Genomic DNA, 18,281 nt, shown 5'->3' with positions numbered 1-18,281 from the left:
GATAAATGCTGAGCTAAGAGAAGTGAAAGCCCATGGACATCAGTGACAGATTCAAGAGTGTTTTAGTCCTATTCATAGCCTGTTGGTATTGGTGCCAATGACTCTCTCGCTTTCTCTTGTCTCTTTCTCTCTGTCGTTGTGTTACTTTTGTACTGCATTGCTTTCGGATGCTGCTGCACTGCTGTTCCAATGAGGTGATGCCTTGCTGGGATGATTGACTGATGCTCTGAGAAGTTTATAAATGGTATGTTTTCCTCTCTGTTTTTTCAGCTCCGTCTCCGACATCTTCGCTGGCAGATGCTATGAGTAAGTGACTCTGATCTTCAGACAAAGTTAAAAACAAAACCTTGACACCAACACACTCCTGATGTTCATCATAATTATCACCCATGTCAGCTCCTGCCATGTTGCCACTGTTGGAGAAATGCATTCTTCTGCTCAGTTCACTGCTGGGTTTTTTGTCATTTGGAGTTAGCTGATGCAGGGAAATTAACAATAGCAGGTAATTGTAGGCCTCCTTGTGAAATTATTGAGTCATCTGCCAAGACAGCTGTCTCGCTTGACTTAACACAGATTAATGTTTTTTCCACTACCAAACTGCTACACTTGAGAACAAGTTCTTATTTACAATTAAACAGTGAAGTGAAAGATGATTGTGCAAGTAGAGATACTGGGGTGCAAAGTAGCAAAAAACAAAATAACAATATGGGGATGAGGTAGTTGGTGGGCTATGTACACATAGCAGTCAGAGGTCGCCCTAGCCTTTTGGGGAACCAAAGTGGAATTTAGGGCAAAACATTTTTGGGGTCCCACACTTGACAGCACAGAGGAAAAATGTGCGAGTTAATTTCCTGCAATTCTACACATTTTGCCATGGGGCATAGAGAAAATTGTGCATTTTAAGGCAAGTTTGCTGCAATTCTACACATTTTGCCATTGGACGCAGAGAAAATTTAGGAGAACAACAACAACGAAACTGTTTTGCAGCTAATTTCCTGCAATTGTACACATTTTGCCATAGGACAGAGATTTTATTTGCTGTTTTTAAGATGATCTCTGAGTGAGAGTGACTAACAAAATCAATGGGGGTCCAATGGTCGGGAATTCAACCATGGTTACTACAAGTTTAGATAGCTGGCTAGACTTGTAGATTTACCAATCTAAAAAATGTCAGCTGACATGGACTAATTGATTGACTGACATAACAAGATAAAAACTGCTGGTGCGCCACCAAATATGTAAATTGTACCTTGTGTATTCTACTATTCTGGCTCTCAACAGTAAGTTGACACCCCGATTGAGTTCCTAAAGAAATGTATACACAGTACCAGTCAAAAGTTTGTACACACCTACTCATTCAAGGGTTTTTCTTTATTTTTACTATTTTCAAATCAAATCAAACTTTATTTGTGTGCCGAATACAACTAGACCTTACCATGAAATGCTTACTTACAAGCCCTTAACCAACAGTGCAGTTCAAGAAAAAGCTAAGAAAATATTTACCAAAAAAACTCAAGCAAAAAATAATTAAAAGTACCACAATAAAATAACTATACGAGGCTATATACAGGGGGTACCGGTACCAAGTCAATGTGCGGGGGTACAGGTTAGTCGAGGTAATTTGTACATAGGGGTGAAGTGACTATGCATAGATAATAAACAGTGAGTAGCAGCAGTGTGCAAAACAAATTGAGGGGGGGGTCAATGTAAATAGTCCAGTGGCCATTTGATTAATTGTTCAGCAGTCTTATGGCTTGGGGGTAGAAGCAGAGAAAACAGTCTGACTTGGGCAACTGGCGTCTCTGACAATTATTTTGTCTTTCCTCTGACACCACCTAGTATATTGATCCTGGAAGGCAGGAAGCTTGGCCCCAGTGATGTACTGGGCCGCACGCACTACCCTCTGTAGCGCCTTATGGTCAGATGCCGAGCAGTTGCCATACCAGGCGTTGATGCAACCGGTCAAGATGCTCTCTGGTGCAGCTGTATAACTTTTTGAGGATCTGAGGGAAATCTTTTCAGTCTCCTGAGGGGGAAAAGGTGTTGTCGTGCCCTCTTCACGACTGTCTTGGTGTGTTTGGACCATGATAGTTTGTTGGTGATGTGGACACCAAGGAACTTGAAACTCTCAACCCACTCCATTACAGCCCAGTCAATGGGGGCCTGTTTGGACCGCTTTTCCTGTAGTCTACGATCACCTCCTTTGTCTTGCTCACATTGAGGGAGCAGTTGTTGTCCTGGCACAACACTGCCAGGTCTCTGACCTCTTCCTTATAGGCTGTCTCATTGTTGTCGGTGATCAGGCCTGCCACTGTTGTGTCATCAGCAAACTTTTTTATTTTATTTTATTTCACCTTTATTTAACCAGGTAGGCCAGTTGAGAACAAGTTCTCATTTACAACTGCGACCTGGCCAAGATAAAGCCAAGCATTGTGACAAAAACAACAACACAGAGTTACACATGGAATAAACAAACGTACAGTCAATAACACAATAGAAAAAGTCGATATACAGTGTGTGCAAATGGTGTAAGGAGGTAAGGCAATAAATAGTCCATAGTAGCGAAGTAATTACAATTTAGCAAATTAACACGGGAGTGATAGATATGCAGATGATGATGTGCAAGTAGAGATACTGGTGTGCAAAATCACAGAAAATCACAGAAATCCCGCAGAGCTCCGAAGCACACTTTAAAAAGATTCGTATGAACATGCTGCAACTGGATCTGTAACTGTTTTAAAAAATATATATATATTTTTTGAACATCACCAATTTGACATTGTACGATGTCTCTTAAATGACGATAGATAAATGGCTGGTTCTTTTTTTATTGACACCGGAGGCTCCTTGACTTTGACGTGAAGCGGAAAAATTATTGCTCTATTATCATTTTGGACCTTTAATCCCAGAAAAATGGCCATAACTCAAAAACCGTTGAGGCCTAGATGCCATCTTGTTCGGGGCCAACTGCCCAGTATGCCAAACCTACGCTCACCAAGTTTCGTCTTCGAAGTCTTTTCCGTTTTGGAGATAAGGCCACGTCGTGATTCATGATGTTTTGTACATTTGCAATATGATTCCATTCGCCCTCTTGTGGGATTTATCGGGACAGCGGAAAAATGACCAAAATTTGATTATTTTATCAAACGGAAACCGAATGTCCGAGAGAGTTCGTTTGATGACTTCCTGGTAGATCCGGCCCTGCCGCAAGGCCCAACGCCGTCCGAGAATTTTACAAACGTTTTCGGACGTCTGGTAAGGGACCGTACATTTGCAATATGGACTTTCTCACTAACCATATGGCGAATGTCAAAATGTTCCCTTAAGGTATGTTAATGCGGGTGTAGCGAAATGCTTGTGCTTCTAGTTCTGACAGTGCAGTAATATCTAACAAGTAATCTAACAATTACCCCAACAACTACCTAATAGACACAAATCTAAAGGGAGGAACAAGCATGGTGCAATAGATGGTATAAGGTACAGTATATACATATAAGATGAGTAATGTATGATATGTTAACATTTTTAAAGTGGCATTGTTTAAAGTTACTAATGATCAATTTATTAAAGTGGCCAGTGATATCAGTCTCTATGTAGGCAGCAGCCTCTCTGAGTTAGTGATGGAGAAATGGAGTCGTGGTCAGATTTGCCGAAAGGAGGGCCTTGTGGGCATCCCGGAAGTTGGAGTAGCAGTGGTCGAGAGTTTTAGCAGCGTGAGTACTAAAGTCAATGTGTTGATAGATCTTCGGCAGCCTTTTTCTCAAATTTGCTTTGTTAAAATCCCCAGCTACAATAAATGCGGCCTCAGGATATGTGGTTTCCTGTTTGCATAAAGTCCAGTGAACTTCTTTGAGAGCCGTCGTGGTATCGGCTTGAGGGGGCGGGACACAATGCAGATAGCCCTGTTAGCCAATGTGCGGGAGCACTGTTTGGTCGGCCCAATTGAGGTAGTATGTACATGAATGTATAGTTAAAGTGACTGTGCATATATGATAAACAGAGAGTAGCAGCAGCGTAAAAGAGGGGTTGGGGGGGGGGAACACAATGCAAATAGTCCGGGTAGCCATTTGATTATCTGTTCAGGAGTCTTATGGCTTGGGGGTAAAAACTGTTGAGAAGCCTTTTTGTCCTAGACTTGGCACTCCGGTACCGCTTGCCATGCGATAGTAGAGAGAACAGTCTTTGACTGGGGTGGCTGGGGTCTTTGACAATTTTTAGGCCCTTCCTCTGACACCGCCACCGATGTGAAGGGTCGCAGATGAAGTCGCGTGCCATACGCAGACACCGCTTGTGCTGTAGGTCTACGATGGCAGGGAGCTGGGCACCAGTGATGTGCTGGGCAGTTTTCACCATCTGTTGCAGGGCCTTTCGCTTGGACACGGAGCATCCGCCAAACCACACTGTGGCGCAGTTAGTCAGAATGCTCTCGACCGTGCAGCGGTAAAAGTTCACCAGGATCTTGGTAGACCGGCGAGCCTTCTTCAGCCTCCTCAAAAGTACAGGCGCTGCTGTGCCTTTTTGACCAGGTTTGAGGTATTGTTGGTCCAGGAGAGGTCCTCAGAGATGTAGACACCCTTTCTTTGCATTGAGGGCCAGGTTGTTGTCAGCGCACCATGCAGCCAGGTGCTTGACCTCCTCCCTGTAGGCTGACTCATCATTGTCGCTGATCAGGCCTACCACCGTGGTGTTATCTGCGAACTTGACAATGATGTTGGAACCATGTGCAGGAACGCAGTCGTAAGAGGGAAGTACAGGACGCAGTGAAGAGGGAGTACAGGAAGGGGCTCAGCACGCAGTCCTGTGGCACACCGGTGTTCAGGTTCAGGGTTGAGGAGGTGAAGTTGTCAAACCTGACAGACTGGGGTCTATTGGTTAGAAAGTCCAAAGTCCAGTCACAGAGAGAGGGGCTGATCCGTAGGTCATGGAGTTTGGTGACCAGCCTAGAGGGAATGCCCGTATTGAATGCTGAGCTAAAGTCTATCAACAGCATTCTCACATACAGTGAAGGAAAAAAGTATTTGATCCCCTGCTGATTTTGTACGTTTTCCCACTGACAAAGAAATGATCAGTCTATAATTTTAATGGTAGGTTTATTTGAATAGTGAGAGACAGAATAACAACAAAAAAATCTAGAAAAAACGCATGTCAAAAATGTTATAAATTGATTTGCGTTTTATTGAGGGAAATACGTATTTGACCCCTCTGCGAAACATGACTTAGTACTTGGTGGCAAAACCCTTGTTTGTTTTTTGATGGCTGGATCTTTGAGTTGCAGGAATTAAATTCCTCTGTTTTAATACCCAATTAATATCAAACACTCTGTCAATTCATAAGGATTTGTATGACCCTTATTTGTATAAAATGGACAGAGCCCAGTCTTAAAGTCAACCAGCAGCTTTTATTCACGAGTGTACTGCTCCTTACACATTTTACCACAGGTTATAAACTTAAAATGACGTCATTAGTTTCAGTACCAGCCCGTGTCATCTCCGCTCTAGTACAATGGCTGTATGGTTCTCACATCGTCTCTCCCTATTAAGATGATATATGACTGAGCCTAGGACAGCTGGTGTAGATAAGCCTTCTAGCCAGTCTGGCTATAAGTTAATTCATTTCTACCATGGTACAGACAGTCATTGTTCTAATTCTTGATTATATTTACACACATTATATTCAGTACTAGGATTAAAAAGAAAATTCATACATATGCAGTAACATAATAGTATTCTGATTAGTCAGTCCTGATTGAAATGTATACATAATTAGTCATCATTGATAAAAATTCCCTTAACACTTTGTTGTCCCTGTCGAAGTGAGCATAGAACCTGTTTAACTCGACGGCGATGGAGACGTCGCTGGCTGTGGGTGTAGTGTTTTTTGACCGGTAGTCTGTGATGGCTTGGGTGCCCTACCACATGCATCGAGGGTCGGAGTTGTTGTTTAAGTGCTCTTCAATTTGCACTTTGTGGTCATGTTTTGCCATCTTGATAGCCTTTTTCAGGTTGGCCCTGGATGAGCTGTAGGCTTCCGCATCGCCGGATCTGAAAGCAGTGTTGCGTGCCTTTAGCAGTAGTCCGACCTCTCTGTTCATCCAAGGCTTCTGGTTGGGGAAGGTCGTTATTAGTTTATGGGTGGTGACATTGTTGATGCCGATGTTGTAATCCAGAACGGAAGAAGCATATGTTTCAATGTCCGTATGGGAGTCAAGGGTGGCCTGAGTGGCAAACAATCTCCAGTCTGATGTTGAAACTGGTGCTGTAGTAATGAGTCTGATCCCTCTGGACACACTTTGACTGTCCTCACTGATGGTTTCACGTGTTTAATGAGGTATAAATACTTGGGGAGTAGGAACAGGGAAAGGTGATCAGACTGTCCCAGGGGGAGGGGAATGGCTTTGTAAGCCTCCAGAATGTTGGTATACACGTGGTATAGTGTATTGTCTCCTCTGGTGGGGCAGGACACATGGAATTTTGGAGAGAAAAAAATCAGATTTGAGTAAAATCCCCTGCAACAATAAAAGCACCACCAGGATGTGCTGTTTGCTAATAGCAACCTGCAGTTCTTTCATTGCTAGTTTAGCATTAGCATCCGGTAGTAACAACAATGGGTGTAAGCTCCCGAGGCAAGTAAAAAGGCCTGCACCTAATCATCAAGTACTCCAAATTGGTTGAGCAGTAACTCCCGGTTATGTTACTGTCTGTACATAATGCTTTGTTTACATAAATGCACAGACCACCTCCTCTGGTCTTATCAGAGTCCTCTGCCGTACGATCAGCCCTGAAGACGTTACGCCCCTCTTGCCCAATAGCGTTGTCGGGTATGCTGCTGTTTAGCCACTGTTTAGTTCACAAGTGACCGGACGTTAGCGAGGAAAAGGCTAGGTAGTGAAAGCCGATGTGAGGTTAGCATTTGCCTAGCATGTAGGCCACTTTGCTTTCCTCGCCTTTGTTTACGATCTCAACGCCACCTCCGGACACTTCCTCTCTGCGATGTTTCAGTCTCCCGGGGCGTCTTCGCGATCTCCAGTGGAAGTCGTAAGATTTCAAAAACTCTCTTTGTGCATGTTGTTCCAATATCCAGGAGTTCTTGTCGGCTATATAGAGTGTACGTCAGGCTGTACTGAGTGAATAAACAAAGAATTACTGCTAATTCACAAAATCTGGGTAGCCGCTGAGCCTCACATTGTACACGTGCCGCCATTATTATTTCTTTATTATTATTATTATTTAATAAAACAAAATGATGTACAGTTGAAGTTGGAAGTTTATGTACAAATACATTTAAACTCAGTTTTTCACAATTCCTGACTTTTAAACTGAGTAAAAATTCACTGTTTTAGGTCAGAAGGATCACCACTTTATTTTAAGAATACTCACAGTACTTCCGGCGCCGACAGAGATGGCCGCCTCGCTTCGCGTTCCTAGGAAACTATGCAGTTTTTTGTTTTTTTACGTGTTATTTCTTACACTAGTACCCCAGGTCATCTTAGGTTTCTTTACATACAGCCGACAAGAACTACTGAATATAAGATCAGCGTCAACTCACCATCAGTACGACCAAGAATATGTTTTTCGCGACGCGGATCCTGTGTTCTGCCTTACAACCAGTGTAACCGAGTGGATCACATGCAGCGACCAAAAAAAAAAAACGACTCAGAAAAAGAGGGAAACGAAGCGGTCTTCTGGTCAGACTCCGGAGACGGGCACATCGTGCACCACTCCCTAGCATTCTTCTTGCCAATGTCCAGTCTCTTGACAACAAGGTTGATGAAATCCGAGCAAGGGTAGCATTCCAGAGGGACATCAGAGACTGTAACGTTCTCTGCTTCACGGAAACATGGCTAACTGGAGAGACGCAATCCGAAGCGGTGCAGCCAGCGGGTTTCTCCACGCATCGCGCCGACAGAAACAAACATCTTTCTGGTAAGAAGAGGGGCGGGGGCGTATGTCTTATGGCCAACGTGACATGGTGTGATGAAAGAAACATACAGGAACTCAAATCCTTCTGTTAACCTGATTTAGAATTCCTCACAATCAAATGTAGACCGCATTATCTACCAAGAGAATTCTCTTCGATTATAATCACAGCCGTATATATCCCCCCCCAAGCAGACACATCGATGGCTCTGAACGAACTTTATTTAACTCTCTGCAAACTGGAAACGATTTATCCGGAGGCTGCATTCATTGTAGCTGGGGATTTTAACAAGGCTAATCTGAAAACAAGACTCCCTAAATTTTATCAGCATATCGATTGCGCAACCAGGGGTGGAAAGACCCTGGATCATTGTTACTCTAACTTCCGCGACGCATATAAGGCCCTGCCCCGCCCCCTTTCGGAAAAGCTGACCACGACTACATTTTGTTGATCCCTGCCTACAGACAGAAACTAAAACAAGAAGCTCCCACGCTGAGGTCTGTCCAACGCTGGTCCGACCAAGCTGACTCCACACTCCAAGACTGCTTCCATCACGTGGACTGGGAGATGTTTCGTATTGCGTCAGACAACAACATTGACGAATACGCTGATACGGTGTGCGAGTTCATTAGAACGTGCGTTGAAGATGTCGTTCCCATAGCAACGATTAAAACATTCCCTAACCAGAAACCGTGGATTGATGGCAGCATTTGTGTGAAACTGAAGGCACGAACCACTGCTTTTAATCAGGGCAAGGTGTCTGGTAACATGGCTGAATACAAACAGTGCAGCTATTCCCTCCGCAAGGCTATCAAACAAGCTAAGCGCCAGTACAGAGACAAAGTAGAATCTCAATTCAACGGCTCAGACACAAGAGGTATGTGGCAGGGTCTACAGTCAATCACGGACTACAGGAAGAAACCCAGCCCAGTCACGGACCAGGATGTCTTGCTCCCAGGCAGACTAAATAACTTTTGCCCGCTTTGAGGACAATACAGTGCCACTGACACGGCCTGCAACGGAAACATGCGGTCTCTCCTTCACTGCAGCCGAGGTGAGTAAGACATTTAAACGTGTTAACCCTCGCAAGGCTGCAGGCCCAGACGGCATCCCCAGCCGCGCCCTCAGAGCATGCGCAGACCAGCTGGCCGGTGTGTTTACGGACATATTCAATCAATCCCTATACCAGTCTGCTGTTCCCACATGCTTCAAGAGGGCCACCATTGTTCCTGTTCCCAAGAAAGCTAAGGTAACTGAGCTAAACGACTACCGCCCGTAGCACTCACATCCGTCATCATGAAGTGCTTTGAGAGACTAGTCAAGGACCATATCACCTCCACCCTACCTGACACCCTTGACCCACTCCAATTTGCTGGCCATGCACGCCTCCAACTCAATCATCAAGTTTGCGGACGACACAACAGTGGTAGGCTTGATTACCAACAACGACGAGACGGCCTACAGGGAGGAGGTGAGGGCCCTCGGAGTGTGGTGTCAGGAAAATAACCTCACACTCAACGTCAACAAAACTAAGGAGATGATTGTGGACTTCAGGAAACAGCAGAGGGAACACCCCCATCCACATCGATGGAACAGTAGTGGAGAGGGTAGCAAGTTTTAAGTTCCTCGGCATACACATCACAGACAAACTGAATTGGTCCACTCACACAGACAGCATCGTGAGGAAGGCGCAGCAGCGCCTCTTCAACCTCAGGAGGCTGAAGAAATTCGGCTTGTCACCAAAAGCACTCACAAACTTCTACAGATGCACAATCGAGAGCATCCTGGCGGGCTGTATCACCGCCTGGTATGGCAACTGCACCGCCCTCAACCGTAAGGCTCTCCAGAGGGTAGTGAGGTCTGCACAACGCATCACCGGGGGCAAACTACCTGCCCTCCAGGACACCTACACCACCCGATGCTACAGGAAGGCCATAAAGATCATCAAGGACATCAACCACCCGAGCCACTGCCTGTTCACCCCGCTGCCATCCAGAAGGCGAGGTCAGTACAGGTGCATCAAAGCTGGGACCGAGAGACTGAAAAACAGCTTCTATCTCAAGGCCATCAGACTGTTAAACAGCCACCACTAACATTGAGTGGCTACTGCCAACACACTGTCAATGACACTGACTCTACTCCAGCCACTTTAATCATGGGAATCGATGGGAAATGATGTAAATATATCACTAGCCACTTTAAACAATGCTACCTTATATAATGTTACTTACCCTACATTGTTCATCTCATATGCATACGTTGATACTGTACTCTATATCATCGACTGCATCCTTATGTAATACATGTATCACTAGCCACTTTAACTATGCCACTTGGTTTACATACTTATCTCATATGTATATACTGTACTCGATATCATCTACTGTATTTTGCCTATGCTGCTCTGTACCATCACTCATTCATATATCCTTATGTACATATTCTTTATCCCCTTACACTGTGTATGACAGTAGTTTTTTTTGGAATTGTTAGTTAGATTACTTGCTCGTTATTACTGCATTGTCGGAACTAGAAGCACAAGCATTTCGCTACACTCGCATTAACATCTGCTAACCATGTGTATGTGACAAATAAAATTTGATTTGATTTGAGAATGTGAAATGTCAGAATAGTAGTAGAGAGAATTATTTATTTCAGCTTTTATTTTATTTCTTGTCCATTTGGAAGACCCATTTGCGACCAAGCTTTAACTTCCTGACTGATGGCTTGAGATGTTGCCTCAATACATCCACAGAATTTTCCACCCTCATGATGCCATCTATTTTGTGAAGTGCACCAGTCCGTCCTGCAGCAAAGCACCACCACAACATGATGCTACCACCCCTGTGCTTCACGGTTGGGATGGTGTTCTTTGGCTTTAAAGCCTCCCCTTTTTCCTCCAAACATAACGATGGTCATTATGGCCAAACAGTTTTATTTTAGTTTCATCAGACCAGAGAACATTTCTCTTTTTCCCCATGTGCAGTTGCAAACTGTGGTCTGGCTTTTTTTATGGCGGTTTTGGAGCAGTGTCTTCTTCCTTACTGAGCGGCATTTCAGATTATGTCGATATAGGACTCGTTTTACTGTGGATATAGATACTTTTGTTCCTCCAGAATCTTCACAAGGTCCTTTGCTGTTGTTCTGGGATTGATTTGCACTTTTCGCACAAAAGTACATTCATCTCTAGGAGACAGAATGCGTCTCCTTCCTGAGCGGTATGATGGCTGCGTGGTCCCGTCGTGTTTATACTTGCGTATCCTTTGTTTGTACATGTCACGTAGATTAGGCCAGAAGGCTATACTGGAAAACCTAACCTCTATCAAAATAAAAAGATGTTGGAGCCGCAAAAGTTCTTCTGTGCAAGGGTGTTTATATACAAAGTGATTCCGGAACAAAAACAACTTTACTGCCATCAAACATATACCTTATGGGCCAGCTAAAAACAATGCAACCCCATCCACAGCTCAATCCAAAATGCCTCTCCATGAACTGAAAGAGACGCTCATTTTGTAGGGCTAGCCCCTCCCCTCAGAACAATTAACACTAATTAATTAAGCAATTACCTATACAAACCTACATTTTCCATTTAACTAAACATACTAAAGTATATACATTGCAACACGTTTGTGAAACAAAATCACAACCTAACATTTACAGAATTACATCACTACTGACAGTGTCTTTCAATATTCTCATTTACATTAATGAGCCATTTGGGACAGGCACTACAAAGTCAGCCCAATTCCCTTAGCTTGGGTCCTTATCCAGCATACCCGGAAGCTACAGAGATGGACAGAGAGAGGAACAGAACAAACAAACACTCTCATCCACAACATCGATAAGTATAATACATATTGCTTATATTAAATATGAACACTGACATAAGTGTGAAATGTATGTACTAAGACAGAGAAGTTAACAATGTGGGTCGACACACAAGTTAACTTATCTGATAACGGAGGAGTGATGAATGTGTGCGTGCGTTAAAGTAACAAATGCTGCCCGCGGCCAGTGACTGACTTCTACGTCAGAGTACAGATGAACGTGGTACCTTCAGGCGTTTGTAAATTGCTCCCAATGATGACTTGTGGAGGTCTACAATTTTTTTTCTGATGTCTTGACTGATTTCTTTTGATTTTCCCATGATGTCAAGCAAAGAGGCACTGAGTTTGAAGGTAGGCCTTGAAATAATACATCCACAGGGACGCCTCCAATTGACTCAAATGAGGTCAATTAGCCTATCAGAAGCGTCTAAAGCCATGACGTCATTTTCTGGAATTTTCCAAGCTGTTTAAAGGTACAGTCAACTTAGTGTATGAAAACCTCTGACCCACTGGAATTGTGATCGAGTGAATTGTAAGTTAAATAATCTTTCTGTAAACAATTGTTGGAAAAATGACTTGTGTCATACACAAAGTAGATGTCCTAACCAACCTGCCAAAACTATAATTTGATAACAAGAAATGTGTGGGGTGGTTGAAAAATGACTCCAACCTAAGTGTATGTAAACTTCCGACTTCAACTGTAATACATAAAAAAACAAAATACTGCAAAGTATCCTAAGAGCTAGAAGCACGTCAACCCTCTGTCACGTTCGTTGAATGGAGGAGACCAAGGCGCAGCGTGAGATGAATACATCTTCTTTAATAAGACGAAGAACACTTAAACAAACTTACAAACCAACAAAACGAAAGTGAAGCTATTAATGATAAGTGCAGACACAGACAACTAACACATAGACAATAACCCACAAATTTCCCAAAGAATATGGCTGCCTAAATATGGTTCCCAGTCAGAGACAACGATAAATAGCTGCCTCTGATTGAGATCCAATCTAGGCAACCATAGACATACAAAACACCTAGATAGTAAACAACCCCATAAACATACAAAACCTAAAGACAGTACAAAAACACATACATCACCCATGTCACACCCTGACCTAACCAAAATAATAAAGAAAACAAAGAATACTAAGGTCAGGGCGTGACACCCTCTCTGTCGACTCTAGTGTGTTTGTGTTGGTGTATAAGAGTAAAAATGTGTTTAATTGGAGATGGCTTATAAAAATTGAATAACTAGGCAGCAATCAAAATGAAATATTAATTAGTTTCCTGGCAAGTGTCCTTTCATTCCAACAAATTTGCTGTGAGAGGGAGGGAAGCACATAATAACTTCTCTTCTGTGGTGCCATTGATTAGCAGGGCACATCCATTCTGCTGCCTAGCGAGGATGCCAAGCAGACAAAGCTCGATGTGATAATTGGCTGTGTGACTTGTTGGCCATGCGCTGGCCAAAGTAGAGTGAACCTCAAGCCATAGAGAATTCTTCTATACTGCTCCCTTCATTTTCCCATGTCTCGGGGCTACTTAGCCAGTCTGTTCTAGTTATTCCACATGAAATGGAGATGGTGGAAAATGATATGGGCAGATTGTCGCCCCGAAAACCAGCTTACCCTTGGTGTTAATTCATTTTGATGCACTTTTTCTCTGAGAGAACATCGTGTGACTGTTTCTCAGGTTTCTCTGTGTCACCCTGGCAATTGGTGGCCGAGCAGACATAGAGAGAGAGTGAGAAGAAAAGAGAGAGAGGTTAGAAATTTCAGGAGAAAGCAATAGGAAATGCGCGTCATCTATGAATCAAGATCAAATCCAATTTTATTTGTCACATACACATGGTTAGCAGATGTTAATGCGAGTGTAGCGAAATGCTTGTTCTTCTAGTTCTGACAATGCAGTAATAACCAACGAGTAATCTAACCTAACAATTTCACAACAACTACCTCATACACACAAGTGTAGAGGAATGAAGAATATGTACATACAAATATATGAATGAGTGATGGTACAGACCGGCATAGGCAAGATGCAGTAGATGGTATCGAGTACAGTATATACATATGAGATAAGTAACGTAGGGTATGTAAACATTATATGAAGTGACATTGTTTAAAGTGGCTAGTGATACATTTTTTATCAATTTTTACATTATTAAAGTGGCTGGAGTTGAGTCAGTATGTTGGCAGCAGCCACTCAATGTTAGTGGTGGCTGTTTAACAGTCTGATGGCCGTGAGATCAAATCAAATGTATTTATATAGCCCTTCGTACATCAGCTGATATCTCAAAGTGCTGTAAAGAAACCCGGCCTAAAACCCCAAACAGCAAGCAATGCAGGTGTAGAAGCACGGTGGCTAGGAAAAACTCCCTAGAAAGGCCAAAACCTAGGAAGAAACCTAGAGAGGAACCAGGCTATGTGGGGTGGCCAGTCCTCTTCTGGCTGTGCCGGGTGGAGATTATAACAGAACATGGCCAAGATGTTCATAAATGACCAGCATGGTCCAATAATAATAAGGCAGAACAGTTGAAACTGGAGCAGCAGCACGGCCAGGTGGACTGGGGACAGCAAGGAGTCATCATGTCAGGTAGTCCTGAGGCATGGTCCTAGGGCTCAGGTCCTGAGAGAGAGAGAGAGAGAGAGAGAGAATATCAATCATATGACCCACTGAAGAGATGAGTCTTCAGTCAAGACTTAAAGGTTGAGACCGAGTTTGCGTCTCTTACATGGGTAGGCAGACCATTCCATAAAAATGGAGCTCTATAGGAGAAAGCCCTGCCTCCAGCTGTTTGCTTAGAAATTCTAGGGACAATTAGGAGGCCTGCGTCTTGTGACCGTAGCGTACGTGTAGGTATGTACGGCAGGACCAAATCAGAGAGATAGGTAGGAGCAAGCCCATGTAATGCTTTGTAGGTTAGCAGTAAAAGCAGTAAAACCTTGAAATCATCCCTTGCCTTGACAGGAAGCCAGTGTAGGGAGGCTAGAACTGGAGTAATATGATCAAATTTTTGGGTTCTAGTCAGGATTCTAGCAGCTGAATTTAGCACTAACTGAAGTTTATTTAGTGCTTTATCCGGGTAGCCGGAAAGTAGAGCATTGCAGTAGTCTAACCTAGAAGTGACAAAAGCATGGATTAATTTTTCTGCATCATTTTTGGACAGAAAGTTTCTGATTTTTGCAATGTTACGTAGATGGAAAAAAAGCTGTCCTGAAATGGTCTTGATATGTTCTTCAAAAGAGAGATCAGGGTCTGCCGAGGTCCTTCACAGTTTTATTTGAGACGACTGTACAACCATTAAGATTAATTGTCAGATTCAACAGAAGATCTTGGTTTCTTGGGACCTAGAACAAGCATCTCTGTTTTGTCCGAGTTTAAAAGTAGAAAGTTTGCAGCCATCCACTTCCTTATGTCTGAAACACATGCTTCTAGCGAGGGAAATTTTGGGGCTTCACGATGTTTCATTGAAATGCACAGCTGTGTGTCATCAGCATAGCAGTGAAAGTTAACATTACGTTTTCGAATGACATCCCCAAGAGGTAAAATATATAGTGAAAACAATAGTGGTCCTAAAACGGAACCTTGACGAACACCGAAATTTACAGTTGATTTGTCAGAGGACAAACCATTCACAGAGACAAACTGATATCTTCCCGACAGATAAGATCTAAACCAGGCCAGAACTTGTCCGTGTAGACCAATTTGGGTTTCCAATCTCTCCAAAAGAATGTGGTGATCGATGGTATCAAAAGCAGCACTAAGGTCTAGGTGCACGAGGACAGATGCAGAGCCTAGGTCTGATGCCATTAAAAGGTCATTTACCACCTTCACAAGTGCAGTCTCAGTGCTATGATGTGGTCTAAAACCAGACTGAAGCATTTCGTATCCATTGTTCTTCGTATTCACTTACTTCAGGAAGCAGTAAGTTGCTGCGCAACAGCCTTTTCTAAAAGTTTTGAGAGGAATGGAAGATTCGATATAGGCCGATAGTTTTTTATATTTTCTGGGTCAAGGTTTGACTATTTCAGGAGAGGCTTTATTGCTGGCACTTTTAGTGAGTTTGGTACACATCCGGTGGATAGAGAGCCGTTTATTATGTTCAACATAGGAGGTCCAAGCACAGGAAGCAGCTCTTTCAGTAGTTTAGTTGGAATAGGGTCCAGTATGCAGCTTGAAGGTTTAGAGGCCATGATTATTTTCATCATTGTGTCAAGAGATATAGTACTAAAACACACTTCGCGTCTCTCTTGATCATAGGTCCTGGCAGAGTTGTGCAGACTCAGGACAACTGAGTTTTGAAGGAATAGGCAGATTTAAAGAGGAGTCTGTAATTTGCTTTCTAATAATCATGATCTTTTCCTCAGAGAAGTTCATGAATTTATCACTGCTGAAGTGAAAGCCATCCTCTCTTGGGGAATGCTGCTTTTTAGTTAGCTTTGCGACAGTATCAAAAAGGAATTTCGGATTGTTCTTATTTTCCTCAATTAAGTTAGAAAAATAGGATGATCGAGCAGCAGTAAGGGCTCTTCGGTACTGCACGGTACTGTCTTTCCAAGCTAGTCAGAAGACTTCCAGTTTGGTGTGGTGCCATTTCCAATTTTCTAGAAGCTTGCTTTAGAGCTCGGGTATTTTCTGTGTACCAGGGAGCTAGTTTCTTATGAGAAATGTTTTTAGTTTTTAGGGGTGCAACTGCATCTAGGGTATTGCGCAAGGTTAAATTGAAGCTGTTTTTCAGTCTCGGTCCCTGCTTTGATGCACCTGTACTGACCTCACCTTCTGGATGATAGCGGGGTGAACAGGCAGTGGCTCGGGTGGTTGAGATCCTTGATGATCTTAATGGCCTTCCTGTGGCACCGGGTGGTGTAGGTGTCCTGGAGGGCAGGTAGTTTGCTCCCGGTGATGCGTTGTGCAGACCTCACTACCCTCTGGAGAGCCTTACGGTTGTGGGTGGAGCAGTTGTCGTACCAGGCGGTGATACAGCCCGACAGGATGCTCTAGATTGTGCATCTGTAAAAGTTTGAGTGCTTTTGGTGACAAGGCAAATTTCTTCAGTGGTTAAAGAGGCGCTGCTGCTCCTTCTTCACCACGCTGTCTGTGTGGGTGGACCAATTCAGTTTGTCCGTGATGTGTACGCCGAGGAACTTAAAACTTACTACCCTCACCACTACTGTCCCGTCGATGTGGATAGGGGGGTGCTCCTTCTGCTGTTTCTGAAGTCCACGATCATCTCCTTTGTTTTGTTGACGTTGAGTGTGAGGTTATTTTCCTGACACCACACTCCGAGGGCCTTCACCTCCTCCCTGTAGGCCGTCTCGTCGTTGTTGGTAATCAAGCCTACCACTGTAGTGTCGTCTGCAAACTTGATGATTGAGTTGGAGGTGTGCATCGCCATGCAGTCGTGGGTGAACAGGGAGTACAGGAGAGGGCTCAGAACGCACCCTTGTGGGGCCCCAGTGTTGAGGATCAGCGGGGTGGAGATGTTGTTACCTACCCTCACCACCTTGGGGCGGCCCGTCAGGAAGTACAGTACCCAGTTGCACAGGGTGGGGTCAAGACCCAGGGTCTCGAGCTTGATGACGAGTTTGGAGGGTACTATGGTGTTAAATGCTGAGTTGTAGTCGATGAACAGCATTCTCACATAGGTATTCCTCTTGTCCAGATGGGTTAGGGCAGTGTGCAGTGTGGTTGCGATTGCGTCTTCTGTGGACCTATTGGGGCTGTAAGCAAATTGGAGTCGGTCTAGGGTGTTATGTAGGGTGGAGGTGATATGGTGATTGACTAGTCTCTCAAAGCACTTCATGATGACGGAAGTGAGTGCTACGGGGCGGGAGTCGTTTAGCTCAGTTACCTTATCTTTCTTGGGAACAGGAACAATGGTGGGCCTCTTGAAGCATGTAGGAACAGCAGACTGGGATAAGGATTGATTGAATATGTCTGTAAACACACCACCCAGCTGTTCTGCGGACGCGGCTGGGGATGCCGTCTGGGCCTGCAGCCATGTGAGGGTTAACACGTTTAAATGTTTTACTCACGTCGGCTGCAGTGAAAGAGAGCCCGCAGGTATTGGTAGCGGGCCCTGTCAGTGGCACTGTATTGTCCTCAAAGGGAAAAGTTGTTTGGTCTGTCTGGGAGCAAGACATCCTGGTCCGCGATGGGGTTGGTTTTCTTTTTGTAATCCGTGATTGACTGTAGACCTTGCCACATACCTCTTGTGTCTGAGCCGTTGAATTGCGACTCTACACTGACGCTTAGCTTGTTTGATTGCCTTGCGGAGGGAATAGCTATGCTGTTTGTATTTGGTCATGTTTCCAGTCACCTTGCCCTGATTAAAAGCAGTGGTTCGCACTTTCAGTTTCGTGCAAATGCTGCCATCAATCCATGGTTTCTGGTTTGGAAATGTTTTAATAGTTGCTGTGGGTATGACATCGCCGATGCACTTGCTAATAAACTCGCTCACTGAATTAGCGTATTCGTCAATGTTGTTGTTTGACACAATGCGGAACATATCTCAGTCCACTTGATCAAAGC

General features: G+C 43.9%; 1 protein-coding gene across 4 annotated transcripts in view; it reads left to right on the top strand.

The window, feature by feature from the left end:
• Positions 1 to 18,281, top strand: part of LOC112254648 (E3 ubiquitin-protein ligase RAD18) — an 84,366-nt gene that overhangs the window by 59,149 nt on the left and 6,936 nt on the right. For 3 of the 4 annotated variants that reach the window (XR_002954175.2, XM_024427375.2, XM_024427373.2), the window contains one exon: positions 271 to 306. The exons of the other annotated variant lie outside the window; for it this stretch is intronic. Coding sequence is in view for 2 of the 3 variants with exons in the window: in XM_024427375.2 (XP_024283143.1) it covers positions 271 to 306 (36 nt within the window). In the remaining variant the exon portion in view is untranslated. The remainder of the gene's footprint in view (positions 1 to 270; positions 307 to 18,281) is intronic. 4 annotated transcript variants of the gene reach the window in all.

This window comes from Oncorhynchus tshawytscha, linkage group LG07, assembly GCF_018296145.1.
Source record: "Oncorhynchus tshawytscha isolate Ot180627B linkage group LG07, Otsh_v2.0, whole genome shotgun sequence".
In the NCBI taxonomy this organism is placed as follows: Eukaryota; Metazoa; Chordata; class Actinopteri; order Salmoniformes; family Salmonidae; genus Oncorhynchus; species Oncorhynchus tshawytscha.
This window is presented reverse-complemented; position numbering and strand designations above follow the sequence as displayed.